This window comes from Paroedura picta, chromosome 1 (genome assembly GCF_049243985.1).
Source record: "Paroedura picta isolate Pp20150507F chromosome 1, Ppicta_v3.0, whole genome shotgun sequence".
NCBI lineage: Eukaryota > Metazoa > Chordata > Lepidosauria > Squamata > Gekkonidae > Paroedura > Paroedura picta.
This window is the reverse complement of record NC_135369.1, coordinates 80,408,269-80,420,407: the sequence shown is the minus strand read 5'-3', so window position 1 is coordinate 80,420,407 and position 12,139 is coordinate 80,408,269. Positions and strand designations below refer to the sequence as shown.

Here is a 12,139-nt window from a genome sequence, read left to right as displayed (position 1 = left end):
CGTGTCGTCTGAAGTTACTCAATGTATTCTGCAGAGACAGCCAAGGGGCCTTTAGTTCACTTTCTGTTTCCAAAGTTGGAGGGAGGTCAAGGCGGAGTGTCAAGATTTTGTCTGCAAAGTGGCTCGCAAATGCCTCACAGATAATGTCCAATTATTATTTTGGCGCCCTTCCTCTAGGGTGGTAAGAGATCGAATTACCCCTAATCATTGTGATGGGCGTGAGTTAGCACACAGGATTTTGGTTGAGTAAAATTTGCATTTTACTGACTTCAGTGCCATCTCATAGGCTCTTTAATTGCCTTCTATAAGATGTTCTTGCAACTTCATCCCGAGACTTCCTCCAAACTCGCTCTAATTGTCTCAGTTCCTGTTTCTTCTCGCAGAGCTCCTCTGTGTACCAAGGAGCCCGCATGAGATGGAGAGGACGTCGAGGGGCTGTCTTGTCAATGGCGACCAGTGTCATGGCAGTTGCTGACCAAACCATTTAGAGAAGTGCCAAGAGGCATTGGGTCCCGCGGAGCGTTCAGGAATCCAGTCGGATCCATAAGTCTCTGTGGGCTTATGTATGTATGTATAAAATCTTGACACTTTGCCACAACCTTCACCCAACTATTGAGACAGAAAAGGAACTGATTGGGCTTCAGTTAGACCAGCCACATGCCCACTAGTTCCCTGCCCCTCATGGCTTCTTAAAATGTATAATTATATTTATTATTATATTTATATACTGCCCTCCCCGAGGGCTCAGGAAAGCGATGAGGGAATTGGAGGCCCTGTCCAGGAGATTATTAATCTATCCCTCTCAATGGGGGCATTCCTGGAGGGGCCGAGACCCCATCAGCTACCACCCCATTTCACATCTAGTATTTCTACAGAAGGTGATTGAAAGCGCCACCTTAGACCAACTCCTGACATACCTAGATGAAGCTTCAGTCTTGGAGCCATTCCAGTCTGGCTTCTGGCCTGGCCATGGCATAAAAACAGCACTGGTAACCCTGATGGATGACCTCTGGAGACACCTGAACCGAGGTGGGACATTGCTGATTAGGAGCTATTAACTCACCGCCTTGCCAATGCTGGGGTATGAGGGACAGCTCTTCGGTGGCTGATCTCCTCTCTCCGGAGTCATGGACAGGGGGTAGCCATTGGGAGACACAATCATGCCAATGCCATCTCCATTATAGGGTGCCACCATGTGCGATTCTCTCCCCAACTTTGTTTAACATCTTTATGCACCCTCTTGTTCAGCTGGCAATATTGGGCTTGTGTGCAACCAATATGCAGATGACACCCAACTCCACCTCCTGATGAACAGCTGCCCACATATGCCTCCAGACAAAGGGCACTCTGCTCCACAAATCCAATCCACTGGTAATCTCTGGACCCTAGGAAATATTTCTGCCTTAGCCAGGGTCAGGATGTTTTCTGTCCTGGCCCCTATTTTGTGAAATGAGCTCCCAGAGCAGAACTGGACCCTGACAGAACTGGCACAGTTTCACGGGGCCTGCAAAATGGAGCTCTTCCACCAAGCTTATGGTTGGAGCCAGTGAAATGCTAACATCTACTGGTCCTCCCCGACTAAAGATGCCCCCTGACTGTAGTCTAGCTCCAAGAGATCTGATGATGTCCCGGCCCTTGACTACTGATGTTGGTGCTGCTGTTGATACCAACTTAAATAGTCACTTTAATTTAATTTTACGTGTTAAATTTTTTAGAACTTGTAATTAATTGTTAATTATTTTATGGTGTTTATTGTGGTACTTTTAATAAGATGTTTATGTGATATCCTGAACCAGCTGCTGGGAGGGCAGTATAGAAATCAAATAAATTCTATATTTTCAAAACTAGATGCATCTTAAACTATTGGCAGTTCAGTTAAATAAGCTTGGAGACTATACATCTTGCTGATCACATTATGAATACAGGGAATCATATATACAGCATTCTATTTGGATAGTTTCAATTGGGTACCCATGTTGATCTGAAGCAGTGGAGCAAGCAGTGCTGGGCTTGAGGGTATTTATAGCATTATGATCCCCAAAAGCAGAATGAGAACTCTGTTATTGGCAACCAGCCATGCCTCCTATGCTTCGGAGGGCCCCTACTGGTGTTTCTAAGGCTGAAGAATTCCACCTCTTGTATCCATTCACAAACTGCCACAAACAGTGTGAAAGTTCTTCAAATGTTTGTACTGGTTGCCCTGCCACAAATTTCACTCTGCAAGCCATTAACCAGCCAGAATTCATAATGAACTTTAGTTTGTTAGCTGGTTTGTGCCCATACCTAAATGCAAGCAGAACAGCAAGGTCTGGGCCTGCATGCAAGCGCCGGATTGTGTGCCAGTGCCACCTCCCTCCCCACCCCCAGGCCACAGTGCTGGCTACTTCGGCCTGGAATAGCTGCTCTGTGCAGCACTGACATCATTCATAGCAGATGCATCTTTTATAAAAATGAATGAAATTATTCTGTGCAAGTAAAATAAGGGTATCATTCTGTGCAAGTAAATAAGGGTAACATAGACTATTCGTGGCATCTCTCTGCATTTCATACAACACTTCTGTCTATAAGCAGATGTGGCTTGACACCAACAGAACAAGTTGTCATTTACTTTCTTCCCTTAACTATCAGATCTCAATTTGCTTGCATTGGGGAATGGTAGTCTGTGTCCATTGATACATCTAATAAGAATAACAAGAATAGAAAAATAAGGTTTATTGTACAAAAAGCTCTCATCTCAATTTCAGTTATATAAAATTAAATTACAGATAAAGGGAATGGAATTTCATTCTGCTATTTCATTGGTCACACCACAGATCACACAATATTCTGTGTGAAAATATATGTGATGATAATGGTGCATCATGTATTTGTTAGTGATTTCTCTTTCTAAAATTTCTTTTTATTGTATGTTGTAATTTTTATGTCTTGACCAATATTTTAATGGGATTTTAAATGTTGGACTATCTGTAACCTGCCACAAGACGGTTTCCGGAAATGGCGGGAAATAAAAATCCAAATAAATAAAATCTTCCTTCCAGGACTGCAGATGGCATTGCATTAAACCTTGTCTGTACAATGACTCTGCACAGTTTTGGGTTGGTTAGGATGCTGATATATAGGACCATCCTGGCCCAGATGGAGGATACCGAAAGTCAGGGAAGAGGATGTTTTATTAGCATCAATAATTAGTTTTTGGTAATCTAGCTCGATTAGCCTTTTTTATACAAGAGAAGATCTCGGACTGGTGCACTAAGAGGTTGTAATCGAGTCTGAGTTATTTACGTTTGCCCTCTACTGTTCGAATCCAAGTAAATGTTTTAAATTCTTTCAGCATAAAATGAGTCAGACTTCCCTCTTCTCTGCTAAAGTGAACCCTCTCTTCACTGCTAAAGTGAACCCTTAACCAACATTTAAAGACCATAACATCAGAGGGCAGCACATAAGAGAGAATATTTTCTCAATATTTCAACAAATATACTAGATGAGCTAGTGTCCAATTAGCTGAAGGAAAAACTCTTTTATCAAGAGCCATAAAACAAGAATTCAAGAAACAATAATATGAAGTTGTGTCTAAAACTTGTTCTTTGTTGGTAGAAGGATACTTACAACTGGGAGAGGATAATTTTCACTAGTTTTTTCTTCCACTGCAAATCTGCATTGTGTTAGTGTAATTGGAGTTGTCATATACTACTTAATCTTTTTTAAAAAAACAGCTTTTTGAAACAGGAAATTGTCTACCTACCCCTCCCCCCCACACACACACACACACGTATACATACACACCTCTGGCAAGGAATTTAGGTAATCACAGATTGTTTTTTGTTTTTTGTTTTTTGCTTTATCCATGTTAACAAACCTATGAAATAAATTACACTGAAAGATGACCGTCCCAAGCTGGCCTTCATGGTTTGTCAGGGATGTGAATGAGTGTTTCAACAGCTCTAGCCTGATGGTCTTAACTGCTATACCCTCTTGTTCTCCTGGGTAGGATGTAGTAACAGACTATAACATAAACACATGTGCTGAACAGCTGCTGATTAGATACATGTAGACCTACAGAGCTAACTGTCAGTGTTCTGTCAACTAAAATATTATCTTTATGAATGCTTTGGACATGACAAAATTTCTCTATGGATAGCAGTTCGTGTGTGATAATCTATATGATAAACAAATGCATTTTCCATATAGAAATTCTGTTGTGTTTGAAGCAGCCCTCAGATTTTAAGGGGAGGGGGAAAAACACTAGTAAATTGCATATTACATTATTTCCCTTATAAGCAAATGTTTGTTATCCCACAGCGCATGCCTCTTGTAGTGGTGATTGATGACTCTTGCCATTAGTGAGAAGAGCCAAGGGCCTTTATTTTCTGTTTAGGGAGTTTCCATCATGCAGATATAGCCACTGATAAGTAAGAACATAATGCTCAGTAAGAGGCTTTAATATCTGCTTTTTTTAACAGTTTGTAGGGATTTCCCCCCGTTTTGCTGATTTCAGTGGCAAGCTGTATTCAATTTTCAAAATGTATTTAAGAATGGAAACTACAGTTAGAAAAAGTGCCTCTAAACTACCCTGTTTTATATTTATTTTCCTGTACACCTAGTTGTTATTGTTTTTAAACGTATGTTTTCTAGTGAGTGAAATGGATTCATTGCTGAGCTCCCAGAACAGATTCATGTCAAAATTAAAAGAAGAATGTTGTACACTGGCAAAGAATCTTGAGTATATCACAGAAAAAAACAGGTATGTGAAGTTTTAACTTGCAGTTAGCGTCATACTAATGCCCTCAAATGTCTGTTTATTCTGATGAGTTTTAGCTTTAGCTTTATCAACGTAGGCACAAAAGTGGCATATATGTACAAATCATCTCATTTTAACTATGAAAGGAATAAAATGCAAGGGAATGGAGATGTAATATAAATAAATGTTATGAGACGAGGATATTTGTTCTATGAGCCTAGTATTTTCTAATGTTACAGCATCCTGATCCCCCCTCTTGTTTAAATACACTTATGACATGGCCAGGCTATACAAGTGTAATGCTAGCATGCCAGTGGCATATCTACCTTGCCTGCTGACAACTATTATTGATCGTTCACACTATTATTGTAGTTCACACATGGGGACTGCACATGAGCAGGCCTGCTCCGGAGAGGTTCTTCCCTAGTTAAGCCTCTAGAGGGCACTGTGCACCAATAAACTCTTGGCTCCACCTACAGAACATGTGCTCCCACACAGCAACGCCCTCACCCTCAATTCCTCTTTTGCTGCTGAAGAAGTCATTCATCTTCGTGCTACTTCATTTCTCATAGATCACTGTGTGAGGGACTTTCTCTCCCCCCCCCCCCCGCATTATGGCTCAGAAAGCTATGTTCAAGAGGTCCACCAAATACAGAATGAAGATGCATCAAGCTGACGAATATGACTTCTGTGTTTTGTCTGAGTGAGGAGCACTCTGTTTCTACCTGTAAGGTCTGACAGAAGTTTACTTGTAAGGCTAGAGGTGATCGAGAGTGTAAGCTCAGGGCAGCACTGTGGGAGAAAGCCTTAGAGACATCCGAGCCTCAGTCCAAGCAGGCTTTGTCGAAAACCCTGACTAAGAAAACATTGAATTTGACACGTTCGGCTCTGCCACCAGGTTCGAAGTCTATATAGATTCGATTGGCCTCATCTGAACCACCGGTGAACTAAAACTAAGAAGGACAAAACAAAGCTGACCACTGGTTCTTAGTACCACTCCCAAACAGACTCAACAGTTCACTGAGAAACTCCCCGATGCATCCCTTCAGAAGTCTCCAGTAGCTTCCGGATCCAATGGAGACTTCAAGCTTGATATTCCTCTCCATCAGCGAGCCCCCCCTCAGTTGGAAATAGAGCACCATGTTTATCCACCTATGTGCTGGCTATCCCAGTCGTATCCTATTCAATGAGGCTATCCAGACCAATGGGAAAAGTTTGAATCTTATTAATTTAGGGAAACACACCATCCATTATATAGAGTGGTTGGCTTGGCAGACTCCATTGCTTCCAATCTTAGCCCAGATGAGAGATGTAGAGATCAATCTTCAACTTCTCATATGGAAGATTTAAGAGTGTTTGGAGTGTATGGAGAGCAGATGGTAAAAATGGCCAAGTCTCTCAAGATAGAAATCACTGCTATTGAGCACACAAGATAAAGAAGATGACAGAGCTTAATATTTTAAGTTGTCTCTATTCTGATTCACTGGGATTGATTGCTGTCCCTGTACTGGAAGGGTTAGAAGAGCTGTATACAGAGCTCTGGTAGAGACCAGGTTTGACTCCACCAATTTCTAAGAAACCTGAACATTTTTAAAGGGATCATAAGGAATCTTTTAATTTTTTGTCTACTCATCCACCTCCCTCTGCTCTTATAGTGGAGGAGATGCAGCCTAAAGGTAAGCAAGGCTACCGTGCTGCCCCTACCAACAAAGAGGGGAGAAAACTGGAAGCCCTGGGCAGGAAACTATTCTTCTGCTGCTTTCGGGTTCAAAATTGCCAACTATCAGATGGTAATGGCTGAATACCAATTCTTCCTTTGGGAGCGAATAGGTCCTTTCATAGAACTTTTGCCTGAGGACAAGAAGGTCCTAGTGAAAGTATTCCAAGTGGAAGCGGTACACTTGTCTAAACCAGTGGTCCCCAACCTTTATTAGGCTGGGGACCGGCAGGGCATCGGGCCGCGCCCGTGCGGGCCACGCCCACGCTGCGGGCCGCGCCCGCGGATCGAGCCGCGCCCGGCCGCGCCCGCGGGCCGCACCCGCGGATCGGGCCGCGCCCGCACGCCACACCCGCGGGTCGGGCCGCGCGGGCGCGGGCCGGCCCTGATTCCCTCTCCCCGCCCTCACGCAGTAAGTAGCTTCCCGGGCCGCAAGCTTGCGGCCTGGGAAGTTTTTTACTGCGGGGGGAGGGGTGGGGAGAGGGAGCCGTGGCCCGGCGCCATGGCCTTTGCGGCCCGGCGCCGGGCCGCGGCCCGCAGGTTGGGGACCACTGGTCTAAACAACAAATTCAGGCCAGTAAGCATTCAGCCATTTTCATGAGCCATGGCCTGTGCTATGGTCCTTCATTGGCTGTGCTCAACAGCTTTACCTTTTGAGATGAAGTGTAAGATTGAAGACCTTCCTTTTGAATGGTCGATCTTATTGTACTACAAGATGGATGAGTCTTTGCCCATTATAAAGAAGAATAAGCAGCCTGAAAAATCACTCACAACTCAGCATACTTCTTCTCAGCTTAAGCTGCAGCCATTCCAGAGATGGGAACATAGATTTGGCAGTCCCTATCCTCCTCATTATTCTTAATCTAAACCTTATGCCCAACAGGGTTCTTATAGACAGAAGAGCTCTAATCACTCATGAGTTGGGCCTTCTGCTTCTTCTATCCAGAAGGAGGTTCCCCAACATCAGAAGGGAGGGTTCTGATTGGAGGGATTGCCTGTAGCCACACAGTTTGGGGATCACTTGTCTAGCTATGTTAAGTCCTGGCAGGATGGGGGTATTAGAAAGTTGAATGTTCATTTGAAAATTACCCATTTGTGCAGTTATTATAACCCATTTCTTGGTATACTGTGGTTGATTTGAAGGATGCTTATTTTCATGTTTCTATCCATCCAGACCATAGAAAGTGTTTGCGTTTTAAGTGTGGTATAATGGTATACCAATATAGAGTGCTTCCTCTAGGGTTATCTACTGTACCAAGTATGTTGTACCAGTGGTGGCTCACCTGAGAGTCTTAGGGTGGAGTGTGTTTCCCTAATTAGATTATTGGATTATAATACTCTTAAAGGAATATTAATGCATTAAGCATTTTTGTTACAACCTTGTAAGGTAATAATGTACTTGTTCTTAAAATAGGGAGCAAGAAGTTCAAGTAGCGTGGCTGGGTTCCTCTAGGTGTCAAATATAAATTTGTATCATAAATGTGTTTGAGTACTTAACTTCATGGTGTTGGATGTGATCCTGGAAGCCTAACCTGTAGCAGACGCTAAGGATACCTTCTTCCAAATCCACCTAATCCATTTTTTTGTTTAACCTGGCAGTTTGCTTTTGTCACCTCAAGAGTAGACTAGTGCAGTGCATTCTGTATGAAGAAGCTCTTGAACAATTGTTTGCAAGTTTCTGCTTATACAGAAGTCACTGACCCATGTGTGAACGAGGGGGAGCCACCTCGGGCATGGGTAGTGGCCTTTCTTGCTTAAGGGAATTAATTACATTCTGCAGACTCCCCTTGAACAGTCATCAGAATGAAATATTGTTACTTTTTGAATTGTCATCATTTATTTATTTACCTATCATTTATTGTCCAATAAATGCTTGTTTTTAAAATAACTTTCCAGGAAGGCATACATCTTTTCTGTACATTGAGAAGCTATACATATAATCAGGAAACTAAAATGTTTGTGGTACAATGGGAGCAAATAACTTTGCCATGTAATTTGTGTTGCCATGAATTCAAGTAGAGATAGCTTTACTGTTGAGGCACAGACTTTTGTTAATATGATTTCTTGGAATGTGACCAACGAGCTCCCATTTAGAGAATGTGCTTTATGATCTGTCCCCAAAACCTGATTTCTGAGACTTTGATAGAAGTAAAGCTTTAATTAATGTATATGCTCTTTTGATCAGCCTGCTCTCCAGTTGCATATTTGATAGACAAGATGAGTGAATGTAATTGTTAACAATTCTGTTGTTAATTATTTGTACTATTGTCTTTATTATTAAATAGTTTCTGTAGTGCTGGACAGGTTTGCACCTATTTTTGCTGTGTGGATTAGTATGAATATTGGCAGAAGGCTTACTTTGAACACCTATGGGCATGTAGGGTTTAGATAACACCCAAGAGAAGCTGCATGAGTACTTAATTTCCCTCTACACACACACACAAGTTGTATGGTTTCTATCTAAAAATTTGAAAATGAAAGATCTGTTCTCAACAATTTGTGGTGTGGAAAGGATAGAGAGTTTTATAATACTTGATATTTCTTTAAGTACGGTTTCCATCATTTCATCTTTTAGAGGTCTATGCATTAAATGTGCTTTGCATTCAGGCTGTTTGGTAAGATAGGCTAGAAATATAAAGTACTTATTAAACATAAATAAAATGTATTGTATTGGTTATGTCAGAAATATTTAGGATGCATAAAGATGCATTTACATTATAGAAGTGTAGTTGTTACCTTAAGTACTATATTCACATAGCTAAATTGTCAAACAGAGTTGGTGTGTGAAATCTGTAGTACTAAAAATTGTCATGTTGTGAGTGAAAATTTTTCTACATATATGGGCGGATCTTGGAAGTACAGAATTTACTCCCCTCAAGCTGCACAGCTGACACTGTATATACATGCATATGTAAAAATACAGTCCTTTGGTGTTCTCTGTATAATTTTACTTGCCTGTTTTTGGATTGTCTCAGAATCTGAGGCCTGTGGATTGATGCTTGACACTGTCCATTGTGTATTTGTGATTTGCGTTTTGTAATTAAGGGCAACAATGGGAGTCCATTGGGTCTCGTTATATAGAATGGTTGGTTTAATTTGTTTCACTTCTATCTTGTTAATTGTAAATTGATCATTAAGATTTGAATTCTAATCTGTCACCAGGGTTGAGTGTATTGAAGCTAGAGAAATGGTCCTGTTTTTAATCACTGATGATGAGTGACAAATTTTATAATTTTGGTGCATATTGCAGTCCATATATTTTAACACTATATTTTATGGTGTTATAAATATTGTTAAATGACTTTTAGTGTAGTTTTACTGTTTGACTATAATGGATAAATTATATTACCGTTTTGGCAACAGTAGGCATCCAACTGTGTGAGTTTAATTGAAGTAAAGAACACACACCCGGTTGAACTGTTTTTCTGCATGTTCAATTGATGCTGTATGGAAGACTGCAGTCATTACATTCAAACACCAGGAGTAAAATATTTGCTCAAGCTGAAGGATCAGAATACAAAACAGAAATTATATGAAAAACAAGCCAGCACTATAACATTTAACCTTTTTAAGGGATCCCGATCTCAATTAAATTAAATTAATAGAGCATTTTTAAGTGTAATACACTAAAGCAGTTGATTCTCTAAAAAGTAGGAAACTGTGTAGGAATAGAACATCAGGATTGCATTTGTACACTTCCTACCAAAATTATAAGTGACAAAGCTGGCTATAAGCCACTTTTGTATGTATACTAAATGTTGATTCGATGTACAGAACACAGCAGCTCTTTTGCTGCTCTGCTTGATCAACCAAAAGTGCTCAAAGAGCACTTCTTTTGCTGTGCCTAGACTACAAATCTCTAGGGGAAATCCATGGTCCTAAACTGGTCTTAAACTGTTGCTGAACCAACAGTTCAGCACTGAACCAACAGTTCAACACTTTAGCAGTTTGCCTTTTTTTTCTTGCTTCAGGCTTCAGTATTAGAACTAATCTGTGCTAATCATTGGCTGTCTCAGGTTGTTTTGTTAACAGCAGTGTAAAATCATCACTGTAGCATGTTATTTGAAGTAGCATGACTTGCTTCCAATTTTGTCCAATTTTGCTTAACTATGACTTGCATTACTCTTTTACAGGATAAAATGGATTATTTGGGCTATCAGCTTCTAATATGGTGGTCCAAACTGAAAGGATATATTGGGTTATAAGATGAACTAGTAGTGGCTTGTATTATTATAACCCATTTGTCAAAAACCGATTCATATCCCCAGTGCCTATGGTATTTTTTACTTGAATGAAAACAATCCTTTGCTCTCGTCGCAGTTAGGATGCAGATGTGCACCAGAGTTTTGTTAAAATGGTGGTACACTGCAGGTAAATTCTAGCAACATCCATCATCAGTGTTTTTAATTCTCTAGGTCTGAAATCAGCAAGCTTAGTCAGGAAAATGAATATGTCCATGACAGACTTGAGAAGATGCAAAAAAGGAATGATGAATTGGAGGAGCAGTGTATCCAACATGGAAGGATGCATGATAAAATGAAGCTAAGGTAGGAGGATCTACTAATTTATCCCTGTGTGACTTGTTTCAAAATACTTGTGCATCTTTTGACAGGCCTGTACTTGAATTTTGGGAGCATGACTGAAATCTTTCAGATACAGTTCTGTGATTAAATATTGTTTTTATAGCTTTTAATAAATTAAACTTCCTTAATTCCTTAGAACCCAGTGTGTTTGACACTTTCTTTGTGGTCATTTAGATTATTTCACACACGATTTGTCTGAATATATTATATTCAAGCCTGCTTGCATCCCTATTGAAGAAACTATTTTTGTGTTTAAGATGAATATTATTAATTAATAGCATTGCTATTGTAAGATTCAGCTCTGTAAAATTTATTCACTTTTAAATTTCACTTTAAGCTATCCCTTAAATGTTAATAAAATTTTTGAAAGTGCAACATATTGAACCTTTTTATTCAAATGAGATTACATAATCTTTGAAGGGCATTTGTTTTTAACCCAGTATCTGAGAGAGAGAGGAAAATGTCTTATAGAAATAGGAATAGTGTAGTAGGAATTAGCAGTTCACATTCTGTACTTTAGTACATCTGGTCCACATTATTGGTCTTAACAATCTAGTCCAGGGATTCCCAACCAGGGATCTGCAGGAACTTTGGAGGGGTCTGCAGCCTCTCACCTTCTGCTTTTATGAATTTGGCCACAAGCTAGGAAACCAGTCACTTCCATTGCTCTCTCTCCTCATGAGGTTTCTTGTGGTTTCTGCACCAGGGAGGGTGTGGAGCCTGCATGCCTACTCCCATCTTAAACCGTCTCCTGTCTCTCCCCCCCCCTTTAATCCTCCTTGAGCCTTCTGTTAGCATGGGTGATGATGACACTTCCATGGGAATAGCAAGGAGGAGTGGCCAGCTGGCATCACTTCTGGGGCTCTTTGAAGCCTGAAAAATTGCTTCAGGGGCTCCTTCATGGACAAAAGTTTGAAAAAGGCTGGTCTAGTCAGTGGAAAGTTAATCCTCATTAGGAAAACTTGCAGGAAGCTAGCTGGATCCCAGTTAACATGTATGTTTCTAAAGTAGTAAAGCCTGTTTAGCTCTTAACAGTATTGCATGTAGAATCAGCTGTGCTATGTGGAGAAGAATAAAGACTGTTTTTATAGTTTTGCAGAT

At 40.7% G+C, this 12,139-nt stretch overlaps 1 protein-coding gene across 8 annotated transcripts in view; it reads left to right on the top strand.

Moving 5' to 3' along the window:
- The window catches only part of SDCCAG8 (SHH signaling and ciliogenesis regulator SDCCAG8), a 127,694-nt gene that overhangs the window by 62,041 nt on the left and 53,514 nt on the right, over positions 1-12,139 (top strand). For 6 of the 8 annotated variants that reach the window (XM_077344710.1, XM_077344700.1, XM_077344690.1 and 3 more), the window contains 2 exons: positions 4,633-4,741; positions 10,871-11,002. In XM_077344710.1, coding sequence (XP_077200825.1) covers positions 4,633-4,741; positions 10,871-11,002 — 241 coding nt within the window. Of the gene's footprint in view, positions 1-4,632; positions 4,744-10,870; positions 11,003-12,139 lie in introns of those variants that run through there. The other 2 variants (XM_077344716.1, XM_077344726.1) reach the window with 2 other exon arrangements.